Source organism: Aptenodytes patagonicus, chromosome 5, assembly GCF_965638725.1.
Source record: "Aptenodytes patagonicus chromosome 5, bAptPat1.pri.cur, whole genome shotgun sequence".
In the NCBI taxonomy this organism is placed as follows: Eukaryota; Metazoa; Chordata; class Aves; order Sphenisciformes; family Spheniscidae; genus Aptenodytes; species Aptenodytes patagonicus.
The window spans coordinates 61,899,497-61,922,971 of NC_134953.1; the positions used below are offsets into that span (position 1 = coordinate 61,899,497).

The 23,475-nt window shown below is 40.2% G+C and overlaps 1 protein-coding gene across 27 annotated transcripts in view; it reads left to right on the forward strand.

The window, feature by feature from the left end:
* Positions 1–23,475, forward strand: part of DAB1 (DAB adaptor protein 1) — a 484,695-nt gene that overhangs the window by 451,249 nt on the left and 9,971 nt on the right. For 20 of the 27 annotated variants that reach the window (XM_076340092.1, XM_076340090.1, XM_076340089.1 and 17 more), the window contains 6 exons: positions 11,773–11,829; positions 14,703–14,765; positions 15,919–16,027; positions 18,477–19,025; positions 19,870–19,997; positions 20,933–21,004. In XM_076340092.1, coding sequence (XP_076196207.1) covers positions 11,773–11,829; positions 14,703–14,765; positions 15,919–16,027; positions 18,477–19,025; positions 19,870–19,997; positions 20,933–21,004 — 978 coding nt within the window. Of the gene's footprint in view, positions 1–11,772; positions 11,830–14,702; positions 14,766–15,918; positions 16,028–18,476; positions 19,026–19,869; positions 19,998–20,932; positions 21,032–23,475 lie in introns of all 27 variants that reach the window. The other 7 variants (XM_076340106.1, XM_076340114.1, XM_076340110.1 and 4 more) reach the window with 4 other exon arrangements.

Here is a 23,475-nt window from a genome sequence, read left to right on the forward strand (position 1 = left end):
TAAGACACTAGGAGGAGGGGGGCATCATCGTGTTGCCTGGGAAAATCTAGTAAAATAACTCATGTTGCATAACTAATTAAGGTATTTGTGGGCACGGAATAGCTGTAGATTTTTCGCTCATTCCTCATATAGTTCAGTGCTACAATTTTTCCACTGTACATTTCCTGTGACTTTTTTATTATTCCTTCAGCGATGTTTCAAATTTACTCTGGGTATAGCTGGTAATTTAGGTCATTGCAGTATGACTGGGTGTACAGTACACTTACAATCATGTCTGCAGACACATTGGTATTAGACTGTCCTGGTAAAGAGCATGACTGTGTGATATAGGGCATATGAAACCTACTCTGTAATCATCAAATGTATTTAATCTGTCATCTCCATGAAGCTGGTTGCAGACTTAATTTCTTTTTTTGCTATTCCATGGTTAAATTTAAAGTGATTAGAGCTTTTTCTCCAAATAAGTTATGTACTTTAATTTATGAAGAAAAAGAGAAGAAAGAGAAGAGGAAGAAATATATAGCTGAGATTTTTGTTTCACCTTTTTATTAGTATGTATTAAAAAAAAAAAAAGAAAAGCAGCAATAGCTCTTAAAATTAGCAATTTAATATTCCACTGCCCATCTGATTTATTGCTCACCTTTCCACGTCTGAGACTCTGTGTCATTGAGACACTTGCCATAATTTTTTTTTCAATTTATAGCTGTCATTATTATATAAACCTCTAAAATTCAATCTGAGGGCAAATAATCTAGCTCTTCTACCTGGTTTAAACATATAAGGACACTTTCTTTATTAGGAGATCTTGCTTTCATTAATTTCGTAATGGATGAATAAAGTGAGAAACTTTTTGTAGCTCCTAATAGGTTTCAGGCATCATGAATTCTCTCTCCCGACAATAAATACAACATTTAATAAAAATGCAGCAAGTTGTGCTTGAGTTCAAATGGAATTGCTCACATTCCCTGGACAGAGATTGATTTTCCATCTTGGGATTGTTCTCCTCTGGTATGTTCTCAGGCAAGTTATCTCTACTCTCCACACATAAAGGTGAGGGATACTGAAGTAGTCATCTAGGTGCCCTCCACCCTTGACTCTCTGTAGCCAGTGGAGAGAAATAGCCGCTTCACGGGGAAAGTCCTCCTGTCTGTGTGAGGTGTCCCTCTCAGGTGGAAATAAATGCACATCTGGACATTGTTCTTTCGTGGCTGCAGAGGAACTTTAAATGACTTGCAGGTATGATAACTTCTAAATAGTTAGGCTTAGGTGGGATGAGATCTACCACAGTGTAAAAACTAAAAGCCAGAATCCATTTTCCAAAGGTTACTTTGAAACTGGGAAGTGTAATTCATACCGGTTTTCAGTAAGATATAGGTTCTTAAGAAACCAGGACTGTTTGGGCAAATATTGCTTTCTCTGTGCATATGGGATCCCATTGGGGCTGAAGGTATGAAGCATCTTCCTGGTAGTGCCATGAAGCAGAAGTATTCAGCATTGTATATGCATCAATATAGCCGCTGTACTTACACAATACTGTGCCGTTGTGTGAGGCCATTTGTCAGAAGGTGTCAAAGTACTTTATAGTGTGACTCCTCATGATCTCTGATATTAAGTAATGTAAATACAGTGCAAATGAGGCGGAAAGGAATGAGTCTTGGATCTCAGAATTTGAATGTACCCACTGAACTCAATTATGAGTGGTGGCTGGTTGCCAAGCCACTTCTCTGACATTGGGATGAAAAGATTGCTTACTCAATATAATCCTTGTATTTCCCTATCTCTTTGCTGCATCCCCTCCCAGCAAATCCTACTCTCCTGTAGATTTCCTCTGCCGGGTGTGCAGCTCAGTTCCAAACACACACTCTTTATGATATCCAGTATCCTCCCAGTATCTTTCCCTTCCTCTGTATCAACTCACACTTCTTGTATTCATTGCTATTTTCTCTCTGCTCCTTCCTTAGACCAAGTCTCCTATTCTCCGTTCACTGAGAGTAGACATCAGGCCAGACAAAGAAAGCAAGCTTACCCCAAAGAGCTTGTGTTAAGTGGTACACACTCCACTTAGAAATTGTGGTTCCGTATGTGAAATTAACTCTTCTAAAAAAGTGAAATGTTTAATGAGCTCTTTTTGTCATAATTTCTGATCGTCTCCCCATTGTACATCCACATCAAGTTCTACCTGTCATGGTGTTTTTAGTAATGAGTCAGACTGTAAATACCCTTCACGGAGACTGTCAGTCACATCACAATAAAACCTTCTCTTCTCATCAAAATGTCTAAACTATCTGCTTACAATTGTATAAAGGCTTTCAAACAACTCATCTTACTGCTGTAGAAAGATTCAAGGCATTATAGCTGATGCCTTACAATGCAGGCAGTCATCTGGCTAGTACCAACTACATGGAAAATATTAACAAACCAGGGTGGAATGGATAGGGAGTAATTTGGCTGCCCTAGGGGCAAGGCATGGGAGGAGCAGATGAAGCTGGGCTGGACCTGAGCACGCTCAGGTCTAGAAGCCGTAAGGGCTGCCTGACCCTTCTGCCTGAACTAGGAAGCTGAGTTTGGGAAAGCTCAGATTTAATTCTGGCTGGGATTACAGTGCCATTTGCAGGTCCGATTTGTTAGGTCTCCTGTCAGAGGAAATGTGCCTGGGGTCGTCTGGAAGGCATGGGCAGCCTTGGGCTCCACCAGCTCACGTGGAAAGTCGGTCCCTGGAGTAATGGCATACCAAAATGTCTGGCAATAAAGTTGTTCAGAGCAGCTTTCCAGATAACTCTGAGCATCCTCTACAAAGTGAATTCTTTCTATGACACTTGGTCTGAAGACGAGCTTTGTAACTCTGGCTTTTCTCTAACTTTGCATGAGTGGCTTTACAGAAACAACTTGCAGACTGGTGACATTGACTTCAGCCTCCACAATCAGGCTTTCAGGATCAGATTTTCAAACATGAGAAGAGAGAGAGTGCACAGACCCAGTCTCTGACCATCTGTGCCTGCAAAGCCGTCTGTTTTTATTTACCTTTGCTAGAAGAGACACCTGTGTTCAAATGCCCTGACTTAGTTACACTCCATTAAACCCCATGTATGAGGTTTAACATCGCGGTGTGGGACATGCATTTTTTACAGACATAGCTAGTTGTCGCAAAGTTTGAAAATATATTAGTTTGCTATGATAATGTCTTGTGGCATGAGTTTCTTCGATGTTTTAGTGGGCTGTTGCTGTTTTTTTAGATAGAAGCGGATAGGCATACCAGTATCTGTAGTGTAGACGTTGCACTAACTATTCTGAGAAGATTTTGTGCAGCGCTGGAAACACCGCTGCTCCGTGTGCTCCTCCTCTCAGCTTGCCTTTTGATTTAACACCAATATTAACTCTGATGCTACTGCTGGTTTATAATGGAAACATTTAGCACTGTGCCAAAGGTAACATCTCAGCCCTGAGGGTGAGATGTTGTTGTCACATACATGCCTTCAAGAGCAAGACTTGTGCTGTAGCAGGAGGCCCTTATTACAACAGCCTCTCCACACATCAGCCATTTGGTTCTGCCTGCTGTGTGGATACTGTCCCCTTTGCGACCTGCATCACCTGCCCTGTGTTGTCCTCTGGGCGATTGCAGTGGATGTTGCTAGGTGATCTCCAGCAATGTTGCTCACATTGCACTGTCATGTCTTAAGATACTTGTTATCTGTGGGGTTTTTCTTCTTTCCTTTAGGGTTAGAGGGGAGCTGCTGGCATTGCAGGAGGGTCCCACATTCAGTCAGGTCTGGCTGATGCAGGAGAGGCAAATCGCTTGATGCCATGGGGCAGGTTTGATACATTGGGCAGCTAGCTGACACATCTGTTTTGTTTGGACTTTGTGTTAGGTATGCGTGTTACCAGTCAAGGTCTGTCATTCTCTGTGATTTAATTACTTCTGCATTGTAAAAGGTCACTGAGATGTCAAGGTGGTTTTTCCTTCCTTTTAGCAAGACCCATGGCCATCATCATCTGCTGTTTTATACTTTCTGCTTCTGTTCATACCTGTGCGAAATGCAAGTAAAAACTCTGAATAAAAGCCTTTTACCCTCACTCAGCACTTGCATAAACAGCTATTTGGAGTGGATCCACAGCAAAAAACACTGAAACATCTGCATTTTCACTAGCAGACTCTGTTCAGCTTCAGCTGAAGTGAGAGGCCTGGTCTGAGACTTTGCTCAAACCCCCGTGCCTCTTTTCCAAGGAGAGGAACTAGCCACCATCAGGGATGTTTCACAGAGACCACAACCATCAACTTGTGGCTACTGTACTTGGTGGGATGTTAGTTCCCTGATCAAGTGCTGTAATAACTAAATCTGTTTTTGTATTTTTTTGTTTGACTTTGTATCACTTTTTTTTTTTTTTTAAGCTGTTTTTCTGGGCATATTTTGTGTTTTACTCCTAATAAAAATTGTAATGGCACAGGAAGCAGAAACCAGGTCCTCCTCCCTAGTCTTCCCAGATTATAGCATCTGTAACATAACGTGATAAGGTTTCTTCATGTGTGTTATATACATGGCTTATGTAGGTCTTAGCACCTGAGCTCTAAGTTAGGGATATTTCAACTGATTCTTGAAAAATTGTTCTTGCAATGCCAGGTAGAGCAAGAACATTCAAAAAGCTGTTAACCTGAATTCAGCATCTGATTTCCAACAGTCTGGAGGGTTAGATGTTAGAATTAATCCATTGTTAATGTATAGACCATTTAAGATGATGAATCTTAATCTGGATAGTTTCTGAACATTGAAAATATGCCTATGTAAAGTTCTGGTTTCAGTCCATCCATAATTTTGTATCTAGCATGTCAAACAGCGGGTTTTAATAGTGTAGGAATACTGTTTCACAGATGAGAATAAAATGTGCTGATTTAATTGTTCTTTTATGTCATACTGATATTGTGGGCCACATCTTGAGCTCTTTTTAATCCGTAGGAGTTGTCCTGCTAGCAGGCTTTCCATTCCTGCATTTGTAATACCATTCCCTGAATGTGATCCTAAACCCTGTAGAATGATTACATGGTATCAAAGCATTGAATTTACCTTACTTCCTAGTGCAATCCTTTAGGATTTGGGGACATAATCCCACAGTGTGGGAAAGCTGTAATCCAGCAGCACTGCCTTTGATCAATTTTTCATCGTACTCTCTCTATTTGTACTGTAACAAACAGCAAGAAACAAGGAAGCAAACTGTCCTGGTTTCAGCTGGGATAGAGTTAATTTTCTTCCTAGTAGCTGGTGCAGTGCTGTGTTTTGGGTTTAGGATGAGAATAATGTTGATAACATGCTGATGGTTTAGTTGTCGCTAAGCAGTGCTTACACTAGTCAAGGACTTTTCAGCTTCTCGTGCCCTGCCAGCGAGAAGCTGGGAGGGGGCACAGCCAGGACAGCTGACCCAAACTGGCCAAAGGGACATTCCATACCATGTGACGTCATGCTCAGTACATACACCGGGGGGAGTTGGCCGGGGGTGGCAACTGCTGCTCGGGAGCTGGCTGGACATCGGTCGGCAGGTGGTGAGCAATTGCTTTGTGCATCACTTGTTTTGTATATTCTTTTATCATTATTATTGTTATTTTCCCTTCCTTTTCTGTCCTATTAAATTGTCTTTATCTCAACCCATGAATTTTACTTTTTTTTTTCCGATTCTCTCCCCCATCCCACTGGGGTGGGGGGAGTGAGCGAACGGCTGTGTGGTGTTTAGCTGCCTGCTGGGTTAAACCACAACATAAACAAAAGCTGCAGGTTTTGCCCTGGTGACACTGTTATCTTGTTGGATATAGGTGACATGGATGTTAGTACGGCAGTATAGATTTGTACATTTAATACAGAACTTGGGCGATATAAATAAATGATAAACATTTCAGTGGCCCCTTATACTTAGGCAGCCTGTTAGGTCGCATGTCTAATGGCTTCACGTGTATTTGCATTCCTAAACTTAACTAGATTCCTATACATTTCCTGGGGTAATATTCTGTCCCTTTCAATATTCTACAAAGTGGAGAAAAGAGCGTGTAGCTGAACTGTAAGTCTAGCTTATTGATTGTGGGGTAAAGTTCTGTTACATATAGTGAATTTTTGTCTTTTATGCAATATGACTGATGTAGATTTTACTGATGGCTGCTGATATATTAAGTTGACAGCTGCACGTTATATTGATTCACTACATTTTGGTTTGCTCAGAGCCCTACAGCTTGTAGTAATTTGCTAAAACATTTATTTACACACAATCTGCTTTCTGAGTAGTGAAGTTTGTAGCTTTACCTAGTCTGTATCACTGTATGCGTTAAATGATATCAGTTGCACAATTTGGTGTTTATTTACAAATTAAAGGGGATACAGTTCTGGGGAAGGTGCTGATGCATTTTGCATCAGTTTGGGGAGTAAATTTTTGCAGATTCATTCAGTGTTATCCTACGTTATTAAGTACAAAAATACACAGGTCTTGGCTTTTTTTGCCTGCTGAAACTCAGGAGATTTCAAGGTTTCAAAAGTACCATGATAACATGGTATTCAATAATGAAGGTAGAAATAACTTGTTTCTTGGTTATATGTCCAGTCACCTGTCGTTTTGAAAACCATGAGATAGACCTGTATAACTGTGGCTTGTATTTTAAAATAGTAAATTTGGGGTTATTTCTAATTCCCTTCCATTATTAAGTTTATTCCCTGCAAGCATCCAAAGCTGTCTCTGCTGTCACAGTCTAGAAGTGGAGTTTTGCTCTCACATGGAAGTTTGGATTCTCGTCATCAGTTGTCTCTCCAGTCTGCAGTTAAAGAAAGCCATCATATGTCACCAAGGCTGGCTGGATTGTGCCACCCAAGCGGTGCCGTAGTTCCCTGACATTGAAGAGTTCATCTTTCCCCATCTGAGCTCTTACTGTGTCCTGTGCCACTGTCCTCATTCCCATTTTCCCCAGGGAGAACTGGTGGAGCTACACACTGGGAACAAAAGGTGCATTACTCTCAGAAATAGATCTTCAGGCAAGAAATGCCACTGATGCCAATGAATGTGTCTGGCAATGAATCTGGATGGAAACCCGGCTGAGGCTGACCCTGACATTGAACTAGCCAGCAGCTTGTTGTTGGTCCCTGATTTTCCTACTGAGACACCCTTCCTCATGCTGAAATGAAATTTGGTGCAGGCTGGCTTTTGCCACTGTATCAGCTGAAAAGTTTTGCTCTTCGCCTTTGTTTCCAGTTTTCTGTTGAATGGAAAAATATGTTTTATTTTAATATCTTTGCATTGCATCAGCTGCATGCAATAAATTGCACATATTTGTAAAGGTACCTAAATCTAAAGCCAGGTTTATGTTTCTAGAAGACAGATGTCAGGGCTTGTTAGTGCGTAGTAAATGTAAATTACAACAGCTTTTGTAGCTTGCATCAACATTTTGAAGGCCTCAGTGTTTAGTTCAACAACATAGTGATATTTCTGGACTTGCATCATTTCTTGTGATGTGACTGGTGTATACCATCGTGTATACCATGCTCTCTGAACCCACTACGTGGGGTCTGGAGAAGATATGGAGGAGGTGACCATGTGGCTGGACCTTTGTACCAGCATCCTCTGTGCTCTGGGAAGTTTAATTATCTTCGGTGTTGTGTTGCCTGGAAGCAGCATGGGTCTGGCTCTAAGCTAGAGTCACTCTTTTAGACTTTTGATTTATTAGAGTCTGTCAGAGAAAAGTGGTAATTGAAGCATTTTAAATACCATTTCCTATAAGAGTAAATACCTAAAGTACACAGGGAATTCATAATTAAGTTCCCTTCAAATGAAGAGAAAATAAACAAATGAGTAAGCGTATGTTTTGATCATATGAAGAGATCCTTAATTTAAAGGAAGCTATCAAGCAACAGTGAAGCAATTCACTCAAACACTCCTCAATAATCTATTATGTCAACTATCCTTAACCATCCCACCTCTCCAGCTGTGCAGGGTTGACTAACAGCATTTTTAACCAGCACATCCAGCGCTTCCCAGTGAACAAACAAAGGAAACTGGACAGTTGGTGAATGCGATGAAGCTCAAGGGTACCCTGTAGTTGGGTGCATCATACCAAAGTCAGTACTTGGGTTTATTACTTCAAATAAGAATACAGAGGAGAAGAATTACCTGAAGGAGAGTGCTCCTGACGAGTAAGAGTTACCCTACGAAACTAAAATGAGAAACTTTAAACAGGAGGGTTCCAGTGTCCCATGGGATTCTGAGCACTAGATTTGAACCCTGTGTAAGTGACGGATGCCCAAATGCATGTATTTTGGATAAAAGTCAGTGTAGTTTTATGGCAGCCCATGTTGCTGATGTAATCCTTACCAGTTGGGAATCACCCTAAATTGTTCACGGCAGCCTTACAACTAAAAGGTTGTGCTCAGCTATACCTGTGTAAATCTGGGTTGATGGTAACATCGTGGCTGCTGATAACCTCTGTAACTGGGAAAGCTTACAGCATTTGAGGATCTTTAGGATCTGTAGGAGGCTGAAGATTATAAAGGCATTGACAGTTTTTCTTCACACACATATTCCTTAGTGTATTCTCTTTAATTAGGAAGTAATTGAGCAATTCTTTGTTGAGTTATCATGCTACTTCATTAATCCAACAGTAGTTTTACAGGAAAACTACATGTCTGTTGGATGTTTTCAGTGTGTCTCAACCTACTAGACATGGTTTGACTGATGATCAGTTTAGTCACGATTCCGACGTGCTCCTTTGTTATAGTTCTAATTGTTTTTCATAATGAATTGTAGTTTATTAGCAAGCTGTTTGCAGTTCATGGAGCTCATAGTAATATCAACACTTGTTGTATAAGGTGCAAACAACTGGAGCTTTGCTTAACGAAAATAATGATTCAAACCATCAGAAAAAATATTTGACATAACCAAAATATTTAAATTTTCAACTAAAATAAGAACAAAGATGTTTAGTTTGGCTAACCATTTGACTTGTCAGAAGACTTGCAGTGTAAAATACATACTAGAAAAAGGGAATTGGAAATGCAGAGAGGCAGCATGGTTGGATGATCCCTCTTTTGTCTACCGGGCCGAGTGGTACGGCACTTACCCTGAATGCAGGAAAGCAAGTTTAAATCCCTCTGCTGTCTTAAAAGATTTGAATAGCTAATACCCAGCTCAAAGGTTAATTACTAATTGCTGGTTATTTGCTATATTTAGTATCCTTCATACTCTTTTTTACTTGCTGAGCTCTGTATCAGAGTACAAGTTAATTACTGTGTATTTTTTCATGCTTTTTAAGCACCATCTTTGCTTCATTCTCTGAGATTTCAGAACCACGTTTTGTAAGATGCTACTTTTATCATCTTGTTTGCAAAAGTACAGCAATATCAAGCAGGTCTTCTAATGCTATAAGTCAGTGTAGATCCCTTGCCATTGGTAAAACCAGACTGATTAACTAAAATTGAATATTCTGGCTTGTTATGTATATAGAATTGAAAGAAGTAAGGTGCTTCACACTCCTGTGAGTACAAGAGGCCTGTCTTAGATTTCCCTTTTAAATTCTGAAGTTTTGCATTGCTTAGACAAGATGTTTTCAGAGTATTTGGTGATCAGAGGGAATACTGTAGTGGAGGTGGATCGTTTTTGGTTCAGGTTTATGAAAGCTGCAGTTTACTTATCTCTTATCACTGCTTCTGTACTCTTGGTTTTTCTCCAGCTCTTGGATAATACGTTTTTCTTTAGTGAATAGTGAAAAGTGTCACGAGGAATTTCATTACTGGCTGGAGTGGTTTAAAAAGCTTGCTGCTGCTTTAAGAAGCCAGATTTACATATTTCATGTTTAAAAGATTTACAATATGTCTCACATGCCTGTATAGAAAGATGGAGCTTTCATTATAGGTTTAATGTCACCACGGTACAAGGATTAATACTCTTTCCTCCGCCTCGGTCTGCGCGGCTGGTCACAAGTGACTGGTGTGTTCCTGGTTGACTAAGCTGTAGGGGTGTTTTCATATTCAAGGAGGTGCATTATTGAATACTTAAAGCAAGCTTTTACATCACTCTGTGGAGAAATCCACAGGCAACGATCCTAGAGGAAGATCGAGGACTGGGGCATCTTTCCAGGCTTCTGGTTATTTTCTGTCGGGCACTGGGGAAGGAGGGAGAGGATTGTTGATTTTCACTGCGAAGGTTAAGTGCTTTGTATTGAAAAGCTGAACTGGAGGAAGGCTCAAAGGGCCAAATTCTGCCCTCAGTAGCCGTGTTGCAGGCTCAGCACGGTCGCCGTTGCAGGCTGTTCCATGCTTTAAGAGACAGGGATATTTCACCCTTAGGAAGTGTCTCCTCACCGGTGTGTGATGCAGAACACGAGCTAATGGAAGATGCAGCTCAAGTGCTACATGATAATTGGGCACTTGGGGATGTGCCGTCACATGTTGGGCAAATGTTTTCTGCAAGGTCCCGCTGTAGCACAGGTGGGAATTTCTAATGGTCCGTTGAACGCTGCGCACATGTTTCCTCTGTGCTGAGACATGGTTATTTCTCAGCTGGTTTCACAGAGCGATTGGTGTGGCTGGGGGCAGGATCCGCTTCACAGTGATACGAGCTGCATCCCTGGATGCTGGAGGATGGGGGGGTTGAATGAGGAGGGGGCTATCAGAACAAAAAGCGATTAACGACTGGCCAAAACTGGTTCTTCCTGAAGGTGTAAACCCTTCTGGTTTCATTTCAATAATATTTTCCAGGTCTGTGGAGTTCTTTGAATAAACGGACACAGCTTTTTTCACACTTTCCTTACCTGGGGCTGGGGGAACACGCTGTCAGCTCCAAGAAGGTGCAGGACTCGGTCCTTTCCTGATTGTGTACGATGGCATTTTCTTCCTTTAGCTTTGCCTTTTGCCAGTCTGTTTTTTTTCTTCAGGTCTGTGATGAGATGAGAGGGGGAAAAAAAGAATTATAGGCTGTTTCTGAGATTTTTAAACTTCTTTGTTTTAAGATGACGTGATTACTGGCTGGTAACTTGTATGAAGCTTCTCAGTCATCTAAGATTTGATTTTCGATAACTTGCTGTTATGTTTGTTTCTTAAGAAATAAAGTCTCCAGCACTACAATAAATGTTATCTGAAATTTAGCATTCTGAGGACACCGAAGTGATAATTTGTGTTAAATATGCAGATGAATATAGATATGTATGCATGTGTGGGCAGTACACTCCCACGTATATTTACACACACACAAACTACAGATTTAAATATAACTTGAATTGACTTATGTAAGTAATTTTAAAAATTACTATGGAAAGAAAATATTCATCTTAAATATGTTTACATTGATGTTACAGTTCTAGTTAAGAGGAAGCTGTGTTTTTCTGCAAATACTTGTTCTTAGAGCTTTTGTTGTCCAAAACTCAATTTTTTTTTTCCCCTGGGGATGTTAAGTCCTTTCTTTCACCAAGCCAGTGGAAAGTTCCACTAATGTAAGCAGGATCAGAGCTCACTGGGTATGCCTATTGCTGAATTAATAAATATCTGGGAAAATAAACAGTTATGATGCAAGTGGTAAAATTGCCTTATACACCAGAAGATGAGATTTAGCACAAATAAAGTGTATGTTTGCCTCACGTCCCAGCAGCATTCAAACTCACTGTTTTGACTGCGTGATTTCATATCTGTGCTCACTGCAAGATGGAAAGGGTTTTCATTTCAATACTGAAGTCAATAATTATGGAGGTTATCATTTTCATGCTCAGAAATTCATGTCATTTTCATAAATCATTCATTTCATTTCATAAATCATGCTTTACAGCTGCAGAATGGAAACTTATTGCTGGACATTGATGAAAATCTTGTTTCAGTCACTCAGGTAAGGTTGTGACGCTAAAAATGTTTTAAGGAAATATAGATGAAATCTTCTATAGGAATAGTGCATTTTGAAAATGTTCAGCTTGGGATTAACTTCACTGGAATATAGTTAATATCAGATGTGAATAATTTAAAAAAGCATAATGGGTGAAATCAGTTCTGTAGTGACAGTGAAATCACAAAAATAAAAAATAACTCTTTGGTGTCCAGAATCTCATACACTGCAAGTGGATAAAACTACGTCTATGTCGAAAAAGTTGCATTCATTTATTCAGGCTGAGAATTGGGTTGTAGAAATAAGCTAGATACAGAATCCAGAGCTGAACCATTTGGGACTTTAAAATCCCACCTCCAAGGGTTGCTGTTTAAGACTGTCTCTAGTAAGTAAACGATAAAGTTGTGTTCCCACAAAATTTCTATTTACATCCTCTGACATAGTTCTATAGCTCCTGTTGCATATAAGGTTGCTATTCTGTGAGAAATAATTCCCCTGTAAATATATTCCTTTTCTTTGGGGAATATTGTGAATGAACGTTTATTTCGACAAATAATGAAGTTGGCTTTCCTATCACTCTCTCCAGCTGCCTGTTTAGAAATCCATCCACAGAGTTTCTTTTAAGAGCTTTAACAGAATTATATCTGTGAAGAGTTTCTAAAGATCCATCACCTTGAAGCACTCTGAAAAGTATTATTATTCCCGTTTTACAGGGTTATTGAGGCATAGAGATCTGAGTTGCCACCTTTCAAATACATACCATATAATCCTGAGTTCAAAAGTATACTATCAATTTTCAGTATTGATATGAAACGTATAATATTTTTGTCACAAAAAATGTGTAACTTTACAGACGCTTCCTCTTAGTCTGTGTAACCACGTGTGCCCTGCCCTTTCACATCCCTTCTGGCTTGCTCTCTTGCTTTCTCACCTGGGATGGAAGCACTGAGGGAGCCTTTGCTCATGGCCTCCTCGAAAGGACACATGCTATTTCTTAGCAAGCCAGAGAGGAGAAACCAGTGAAAAACTCACCAGTCATGCAGGGAAAGGGCAGATTTAGGGGTGGTGCTGAACAAGCAATTTGGAGAGATGAGAAGAAAGAGGCTCTTTCTGTAATTTAGTGTCACCTGGCATCTCTTGAGTCAGTGATTTCCAAATGAGAGCTGCTGTTGTCATTATTCCAACTTTTCTGGGCATTTTAACAATACTTGCCTAGTGTGTTTGCACACACTGCAGAAGTGACTTATGGGTTTGGGGTTTTTTTGCAGAAGCTACTTCTAGCAGTATTTGAGTAATGTACACTAGAATCGGCGTACCCTGAAGAAAACGTGGATTTTCTTCTGACTTCCTTCTTCCATTTCTGCACAGATACTTAGAGGGATATATAAGCCCATAAGAAGAAAATGTATTGTCATAGCACTAAAGCAATGTGATCTATTTAATATAAGACATGACGTGAGGAAATGTGAAATAATTCATCCCTAGGTGCATCATTAGACATAAAGCTGAGAATCATCCAAGCTGCTAGACAAATTCCAGGTCTAAGTGATTGTAGCATTGCTTTTGTATATAGGAATAGAGATTGGATTGCAAAAACATATAAGCCTTTGAAATTACTGTATTTTGAATGGTAGCCTTATTTCTTAAAGGATCATTTATAACAGAAGGTTGAGGGCAGGAAAAAATCTTAGGCGATCTTGCTCCTTTGGTAGGTTGTAAAGACTGACCAGCCAGTGTGGTTAATGTCTAAAGCGCTGAGTGTTGGCTACATTTGCAGGTCAAGACTCAACTGAATTTCAAGCCTATTTATGTGATAGGAGGCTACAATGTTTGTGTGCCTAAGCTGGGGAGGAGATTCAGTGAACTGAATTAAGATTTGCATTAAATCTCATTCAAAAGGAGAGTTGTAGCTTCCCACATGTGTGGGTGCGATTGAGTATGACACAGGGAAGAAGGAAAGTCACTAAGCAGCAGAAAGGTAGTGGAGAAGGAGTAGTTCTTGAGTTCCCATCACAGCTTTCCAGAATAGCCACCCTGATAAGGATAGTAGATGGGTTTTAGGTTTCCTGCAGAGCTATAAGGGACCGTGCTTTACCGTCCCTGGACTCCAGATGGACTGATTTGTGGATGTAGATGGGTGGAAGAGAGTCATTTTACTCCAGAACATGTGAAGGAGCTTTGATTATGCAGCCACTCAAGGTGCTCCTTATTATGAAAGTGCTTTTTCTCTTCTGGTCCAGTTGAGTGAGACCTGTATGGGTGACCTGTTTTGAGATCAAACTGAAGGACGTCCGGAGAAAACATTTCTAGCATGAGTTAAATGTAGAGCTACAAACTTACAATAACCCAGTTGTGCATCCTCCTTCAAGTCCACTTATCCAGGTCACACCTGTCCCATGGGCAAGGGGAAATCAGGCAGCACTTTAAAAGCCCTTCCCTTCTGTATCCTAATGTCACTTCCACAGTTGTCTGCTGTGTTTTAAGACCTTGAAACGGGGTTTTAGAAAAGGAGCCAGGGAAAAGGGCTGGCCATAAATCATGCTTGGTGCTCACTGACGTTAAAGGCAGAGCAGTAATGCATCCAGTCCCATTCTGGATAGTTTTTTCATGCTTTATTCATTTTTTTTATGGTGGAGAATTCCCTACAGAATCATTTTACAGGGTCAGCTGCTGGCTATTTGGGTCCATCAGCAGTATCAAAATCCCACAGCTTGAACCAATGTGCTTCCTCCATATGGGACTTGACATTTGAAGCCTACACGGCTTTTGGGGATTTATATTGCTAGCTGTTACTAGTTAACTTTACAAGTTGTAACTTGTTAACTCACAGTTTCTTCTCCTCAAAAGATAAATGGATTTATTTTTTTTCCTTTTTACAGGCTGTTACCCAACTAGAGCTTTTTGGGGACATGTCCACTCCTCCTGATGTAACCTCTCCCCCAGTGAGTATCCAGGGAAACTGAACTGTGCATTTTTTTACATGCTATTTTCAACACATTTATTGGGCACATTTACAATTCAGGTCATCAGCCATTCCAGTAGGGAGGATTTCAAAGTAGTTTTTATGTTGCGAGAAAATAAAAGTGAAGCAAATTGAATGTGGAGTCATTGCTTCATGATGATGTGCAAAAATATCTTCAATTTTTATTTTTCTGATATAGGGCTAGGTGTCACATAAGATATAACCTGAGCTGCAGATCTCTTTCCCTGGTGTTTATCAGATATGCATGCTTCACTGCACTCTGTCTCTCCACTGCACTGCAGGAAGATCCAGTTACAGCCTTATATATCATGTCTCTTTGGTTCCACCAAACAGTATCTCAGAACTGCCATTAAAGGAAGGAAGACAAAACAGTAAAGAGAGAGAGGGCTGAATGTGTTTTGAGGGCAAAGAAGATTTTTCAGCATGCTTTTCTGCATCATAAAATGAAAAAACAATCGTTTTCCTATAAAGGTTTTGAACCTTACATTAAGCTGTAGGGGAGTATGAATATACTGAGAAAATTGAGGCGCTGTGAAGTCGTCAGCCTCAGATCTCCAAGGTATTCTGGAGCATGTCTGGGCTAGATGTTCAAAGTCCTGTCTCCTCATCCTTAGCTTGCTCAATTAGATTGGATTTCTCCTTTAGTGTAGACCTATGGTTCTGGTCCTGTTGGTTAATTGGAAGAAATATGTATTCACTTTTCCATAAATCCCGCAGGTATTTCATTTGCCTTTACTGTTTCTTACATTAATGCCTTGGTCTTCTGACTCTACTGGTTGTCACCTAACACCTAGAATCACAAGTCTGTATGTTCTGGAGAAAGAAATGATGTCAATATTTTGCATGTGATGTATTCCGGGCAAATTTTTTTTTTTTTTTTTTCTCTGGTACAAAGTCTCTCATTTTCTTTCTTTTTCTCCTGTCTCCAGCAAATTCTAATACTGTTATTTCTATTGCTTCTTTCCTTCTACGTCTTTCCATTCTTTTTTCTTTCTCTTTCTTCCTTCCAAACCTGTATTTTTTGAGTTACGGATGATGCAACAGCAAAGTATGTGCCTGCAGAAACTACAGCTGATATGTCATCGTTGTATTTTATTCCTGTTTTCTTGTAGACTCCTGCTACTCCAGGTGATGCCTTTATCCCATCTTCATCCCAGTCACTTCCTGCTAGTACAGACATGTTTGGTTCTGTACCTTTCAGCACTGCTGCCGTACCCTCAGGTAAGAAATCTGGGGAAATATGAGCTTGACTCAAATTTGGTGATCAGTTCTCAGCTCTGGTTTGCATTTCAGTACTCAGGGTGTTAATTTAGTACAGTGGAAGTGGGGAAGGATTTTGAGGACAGCGCTGCAGGGCAAGGCAAAACAAGTCTTTAACAAGCTGGGAGTACCTTGTTTTGAATTTACCCACATTTTTTAAAACAAAAGCCAAAAAAGTCACTGGGAGTTCAACCATAGTTCAGCCATCTGGATAACATACCTTCTAGGTACAGTAGCAAGAGAGAAAAAAGCACTTAGTTTAGCTTTGCTTTCTTTGCGGTAGCAATGAATATCCTGTGCTGTTTCCAGTAAAGAGAGAATGAGACATGGAGAATTTGATTGCATTTCAAAGGTATTCCACTTAGTCAAATCTTGATATTTCCTTTAGATTTTTCTGTGTTCCTGAAAGTGCTCAAAATTCAAAAGCTGTGTAGCATTCTGCAGACACGCAAGGCATGTGGTTTTTGACTGCTGATCTCTCCCTGGGATACTCGGAGCACTGCAAGAGCAGCGCTCTCAGCTCCACTTACGGAAAAAAAAAGGAGGAGGAGTGCCTTGAATCATTCAACAGTGACTTTCTAATTGGTTAACTCCTTCTCTGATGGGCTGCGTTGCAGCATCAGATTAGCCACTGCGTCTCAGAAAGGTTACACTGATGGTGAAGTGTTTGGGGATAATGTCAGATGAAAACCCTCGCTGCTTGGATGAGGTTACGGTGGGGGCAAGATAAAAGGACATCTGGAGAATCCATCATAGCCATCTATTGAAAGAGATATATATCTGAGTTACTGTTCTTTCATCACTCGTTAACGTAGTCTTTCAAAGTTCTGTTTCTATTTTATTTTTATTTTGGGCTTTTCCCTTTACAATTTTGCAACCACCTTTACATTTAGCATTACAAAACAGCATAGAAATAAAGCAAAGGGGAAAAGTTACAGGACGACTTAGAAAAACACTCAGGTTAGAAACAGGAGTTTTAAAGCTACGACAGTATTAAATGTAAAAGAGAGCTTGCATATTTTAAAGTATTAGCAGTAAATCATTAATTTAAATGTGAAATGGTATATCTGTAAAGCATAATACTTCTATCAGTGGAACATAATTGTATTACGTGGCTTAATTTGTAACATTTTTTACAGTAGTTTTAGTTTCAGATTGTTTTTTTTCATTGTAAATAGCAAAGCACCTGATCATATAATTCCTACAGTCAAACTCTTGGTAGCTTGAAAAGAGGGTTCAGGTCTGACAGGAAGCAATTATCATTTTAGTTTTAATCTTTAATTTCCTCCCCAACTAGAGAGGTTTTATGCTAGCGTAATACCTGAAGCAGTTTGTTGTTATTAGTTATGTAGTACAGGAGAAGCTCAAGACCTTTTTGATGTTCTCAAGTAACCGGATAATAACCAAATGTGGGGTTTTTTAATCTGAATTCATCTGGGCTCTGTCTTTTTATTATGCAATTTGAGACACGTGCTTTGCTCCTCAGAATGTTTTGAACTGTGCCTGCGTCGGAAGAGATGGCACAGAGTCTTTCTCTTGCAAGAAGGTCACACTGTCATTAGAGGGCCCTTGAGCTGTTACCTAACGTATGTGAAGGTGCTTCCCCATAACTTAAAACCAGTTTTGTCACTATGCCATTGGCAGGAGTTGGCTGGTTTTCAAGTCACTCTCCCCAACAAAGAATAAAAGCCAAAAGGATGAGGAACTGCAGCAAAGTTACACAGAAGGGGAGTCCTGGGTGTCCTCTTCCTTCCTTCTGCTTGCTCTGGCAGCTCATTTTTTAGCTGCGTATGGGCTGCTCTGAAAAGGTGAACTCCATCCCAGACTGACCCAGTGCATCATGTTCAGTCCCAGACATCCCTGCCCCGAGAGGAACGGGACAGGCAGAGGTGAAAGGCAGAGGATGGAGGGAGTCAGGGTAGCAAGAAGAGTCTGCAGAGCTCAGTGGTGAGGAGTGGGGTTGTGCTGCCAAGGGTGTGAGTTTAGGGAATGTTTTGGGAGCTCCTGTGGTTCTGGTAAGTGGTTTGACCAAACTGATCCCAGCTGTGCTTTGACAGAACCCTGGGGAAAGGCGCTGCCAGATTGTCAGCTGCTAACAAGGTCCGTGCACACAGGTCTTCACAGACCCAAGGGGGTACTCACTGAGGAAGAGAAGAACTTTTTTGTTCAGATGAGGGGAAGGATTATTGCCAATATCCACCAATTTGTGGTTTTGTATACAAGTATTTGTTCAGTGATGTGAATTCAACCATGTCTTTCAGTTTTCTTTTTAAGTGTGCTGAAGCTCTGGGAACACTAATGTAGCCTGCATGTTTCTGATTTATTGTGTAGCTTTTTCTGCATGCTCTTGACAGTATTGTTAAAATCTTTCATCTTTTTTTTTCCCCCCTGCTCTCTTTATTCTTTGAAGGTTATGTTGCCATGGGAGCTGTTCTGCCCTCGTTCTGGGGACAGCAACCACTTGTTCAACAGCAGTTGGCCATGGGTGCTCAGCCTCCAGTTGCTCAGGTGATGCAGGGAGGACAGCCAATAGCATGGGGCCAACATGGGATTTTTCCTCCTACTCAGCAACCGTGGCCATCTGTAGCTGGTCAGTTCCAACCAACTGCCTTCATGCCAACACAAACTGTTTTGCCTTTACAAGCAGCCATGTTTCAAGGTACCATTGCTCCTATAGCTACTGTTCCACCCACAAGTGATTCCAACAGATCGAGTCCACAGACAGACAGGCCCAGACAGAAAATGGGAAAAGAAATGTTTAAAGATTTCCAGATGGCTCAGCCTCCACCAGTGCCATCAAGAAAACCAGATCAGCCTTCCCTCAGTTGTACCTCAGAGGCCTTCTCAAGTTACTTTAACAAAGTTGGGATGGCACAGGAAGCAGATGATTGTGATGACTTTGACATCTCTCAGTTAAATTTGACTCCTGTGACTTCCACGACACCATCTACAAATTCACGTGAGTATTTATATGCTTTCAGCTATACCTTTCCTCAGATGTGACTGCTCCTCAAAACATTTCTGGGTTTGTTTTTTTTTCATACAGTAAATTGCAACACAGATATGGACTGAGAACCTTCATGCATGGTCTAGCTTATTAAATGTGTTCCAGCCATGAAGAAAAGTATCAGAGAGGAATTTCAGAGACCATTGAAATCAACAGCCCCGATAGCTGCAGTCTGAAATTTAATTCCTAAAATGACAGTAATATATGTTCTGTGCTAGGGACATGCAAGCTAGTTGGAAAATGCCCATGACATTCAGCCTTACAAATGGTTTCACTTATGTCCCATTCAAGCCATACTTTGCAGAAATTAGGGAATGGGTATTTATTTTAATAGCTTGATGTATTGGACATGTGAGGAAATTCATTGAAGAGCTGTAAAATAAGCTTATCGTGTTCATAGCATGGAGATGGGGGATTTTGCAGATTGCTGAAAAGAGGAATTCATGAGAGACAGATTTACCAGGGGCCAGCCGGAGACCTTCTGTTTCGCTTTCCTGCCATAGGGCAGGCGACTCATGCATTCTTAATGTAACGTAGTGGCGTCTCCCTGGTTCCTAAAGACATATGCCAGATGCAGCCAAACTTAATTTGGAAACTGCTGAATGAAATCAAATATATGGAATTGATAATGACTACTGTGTTCAAATTTACCTCTTACAGCTCCTCATCAGAAAATAATTTTCAGGGGTAATAAAAGTTGAGGGCTCTAAAGCATGAGCAAATTTTGTGCTGCTGTGTCTTTCTGAACAAATTAACAGATATATATTCTGTTGCTGTTACCTTAATCTTTGTTTAGCTCCAACCCCTGCACCCAGACAGAGTTCTCCATCAAAATCATCAGCATCTCATACCAGTGATCCTGCTGCAGATGACCTCTTTGAAGAGGGGTTTGAAAGCCCAAGCAAAAGTGAGGAGCAAGAGGCTGTGAGTAGCAACAAGGTTTCTAAATACCGATTAGCTCTTTTTAAGCTAGAAAAGACAGAAGTTATTTAAATGTTGTTTGGCAGTGTCAGAAATAACTATTCTAATAGGGCTGGGTGGTATTTAAGGGGGAACTGCAGACAGAATTTACTTCCTGCTTTGCTTTTGATAGCTAATAGCATGACATTTCTGTTGATATGCACTAATATTGCATACAAGGAACCAAACTGAGAGTTCATATGTAAGGTTATATATGTTAGTTGTAGCCAATGTCCTTTTTAGCATACCAGCATTCACTTATTGATGGTAAGGAAGTCCGAGGTAAAACAACATACATGCTGAGGCTGCAGAAAGAGATGTGAGAGTTTGTGTGTTAAAAGATGATGGTTGATGTTGTCTTGCACATTCTTGCATCCTAGTTGCTTGCCTAGTTACACTCCTCAATGTTCTGGCCCTCAGTATGTGATTTCTTTGCCTTAGACTCGGTGGACCAAAGCAAGAAATGTTATCCAAGCAATGACTTTAAATCACAAGGTATCTTAGGCAGCTAAGAGCCTAAGTGAGCCAAAGGCAAGAGGGAGTCTGTACAAAAAAGGACCCAAAGGTACAAAATAATGCAAGCTTGGACTCTTTCCGATTCACATAGATTCACTGGCTTTCAGGGCCTTTTGCAGTTCTCATTTGTCTGATCCAGTACCTTCTGAAGTCTGTGGCAGCTCCTGCATGTGCTCCAGCAGGTACTGGTGAGATCCTTTCCTGCCTGCATCAGCTATAGGAAACCATTATGGCTTTTGAGAACATATCAGCGGTGAGGTCTCACTTTCTGGTTTTCATGAGATAGGATGTACTTGTTATGCCCACAGCATGAAAATAACCTTGTGTTGACTTTTCACTTTCTTCTTGTTGAGAAAAAAAGGTGTTATGTTCTTGTATTCTAGCCTGATGGGTCTCAGGCCTCATCCAACAGTGATCCATTTGGTGAGCCAACTGGTGATACTATAAGTCCACAGGTCGGTAGCTAGATAGCGCAGGTTGGGGTAGGTATCTGTCCTTTTTTTCTCTACACCTTGAGGTGCTCACTTATTCTTCCACCAGTGCCTACCATTGCTTTCATGGATGCATGGTTTGTTTCTCCTTTTCATCTCTTCTGTTTTTCCTCTCCATTATCCACAGTGTATTCCTCATGCTCAGTGGTTTGCATGGCTTTTGCCATTCACTAAGTGTTGCAACTTATGCAAATATGTGTATTTCAGCTGTCTGCATGCTTTAAAGAAATGTAGACTTACTTTCATGTTCAAATTCTAAGGGGAAATAGGGAAACTGAGCCATTACTAACAACGTATTAGGCAGAACATTTCTTTGTTATCAAATCCACTCTAGCCTTTAGTCAGATGTAACATATTAAATGGAATAAGACATCTTACCCATAGACATAACAAACATTAAATAAAATTATGTAATGATACACGAACACCTCTACACTAAATCAATGTGATAATCAGTAGAAGAAGCACATTTATTATCTGCATGTAAAAATATTGAAATGGGTTTGTGTATTTTTGTCTCCAACTGCAAATTAAAAACATCTGAAAATTGTGATCATTCATATTACCATTGACATACTGATGTTTCAAAAATTATTCATCAAATGTAAGTCATTTAAATCCAGACAGACGGGAAAGATGATCTTTTCATCTTTTGTGTTACAGAACACGTTAGAAAATGTGGCTGCCAGTGAATATTCTGTGATTTGTTTCTATACAGTATATAAGTTTTACCAAAAAGACAGTAAAGCTACAAAGTTTTATGAGTGCTGAGCATTGTTATTCCATCCAAATACTCTCTAGTGTTATTATTTGAAGGATATGTTTCATTATCTTCTCCCTGTCTGCCATTCATGTTTTGTATTACCCAAATAAGTGATCTGATACTGCTTCTGTGCTTCAGCAGAGTTCCTGGAGCAAATCCATAACAATGGTAGAACCCTTTTTATTTTTGTACAGAAATTGCACTCTGTTTACCAGTGACTTATCCACCCTGAGCCGAAGTAATTTGGTTTCAAGTCAAAATTAATAGTTTCATTAGGAGTCAGTTTACTTTGTACATTAAATATGGTTAAAAAAATCTTACAATAACTTAGCTTTGATCCACTTGGGAGTAATAAGATTATCTCTTAATAATATGTGGTGCTGTGAGAAGGCTTCTCCCCGTTCTTTAGCTTCACCAACGTAATGCTCAGCTCTTGGGGGCTAAAGCAAAAGTAGCATTAAGCTTTGTGTCTCATTGAGTCTAAAAATGACAGCGTAAAGGATAGAATCAAGCTGGGATGAGCTGCTCTAGCAAGAGCATCCGTTGATTATTGTACTCCAGCGAGAACTGCTTCTGCAGATAGATGGTGCCACATAGTAATTTGGCTTTGCCTTTGCCTGACCTCGGTCAGTACTGACATAGCTGGCTATCCCAGCTTCAGACCATTTCAAGAGTTCTTTCCTAGATCAAGAAAGAGAACTTGACCTTTATCTGAGTCCCACACTCTGCAAATCCATATACATTTGTTTATTGTGGGTTATCCTAGTCAGGGTAATTCTGAAATTCATCACAGGGAGACTAATGATAAAATCTCTTTCTAATTTTCTGACTGTCACAAAGATAGTTAGCATCATTTGTAAACTAGCTTCACACACGTTTACCTACCAGGAGTTCTGGAGATAACTTGAAACAGTAGTTTACGTCTATTAATGCATATTACCGTGTAAGGCAGTCAAGCGAGGGACTCCTTGTGTTCTGCTTTTATATAGCGCTTAGTAAAATACATTCTTTTACCTGTCAAGGGTCTCTGGGAGCTACAAGAACAGTATATTACTAGTGATTCCATATGTTTTTCCTATATTTTTTGTTAATCCTTGTAGAGTCTTGCATAAAATATGTATAATTCTCAGAAATATATTCTGGGAAACGTTAAATAAAGTTACTGATTATCATATTATAGTAATTCCTAAAAGCTGTAGGCAGGAACAGGAAGCTGAACAAAAAGAAAGCCTCTAACCAGTGAAGTTACACTAGTATTGTGCCTCTGTGCAGTGCCATTCAGCAGCAGTCCATAGGAAATCCATTTGCTACAACCAGCCCAACTAATTCTGAAGCCTAGTATCGTCAGAGCAACGGAAAGTCTAATCTCCATGGAAAATTACCAGTTCAGGACTTACTACTGTGTTGTGTATTGAGCTCCGCATTTGGAGAGAAACTTAGTGGGGAGAAACATGTAGTACAAAAGAATCACAGTGCATAAAAGCCACTTTTGTGTGTTAGATAGGAGATTACTTCACTCTTTAGAACATGGTTCTTCACACCAAGAACAGCACAGTATGCAACTTGGATGAATGGGCCCCTCAGGAGCATGACATAGTATTGTGTTCAGAAATTTCAAATATATCTGTTCCCAGCATCTCAATCAGCTATGCCCATATAATATCTTTACTTA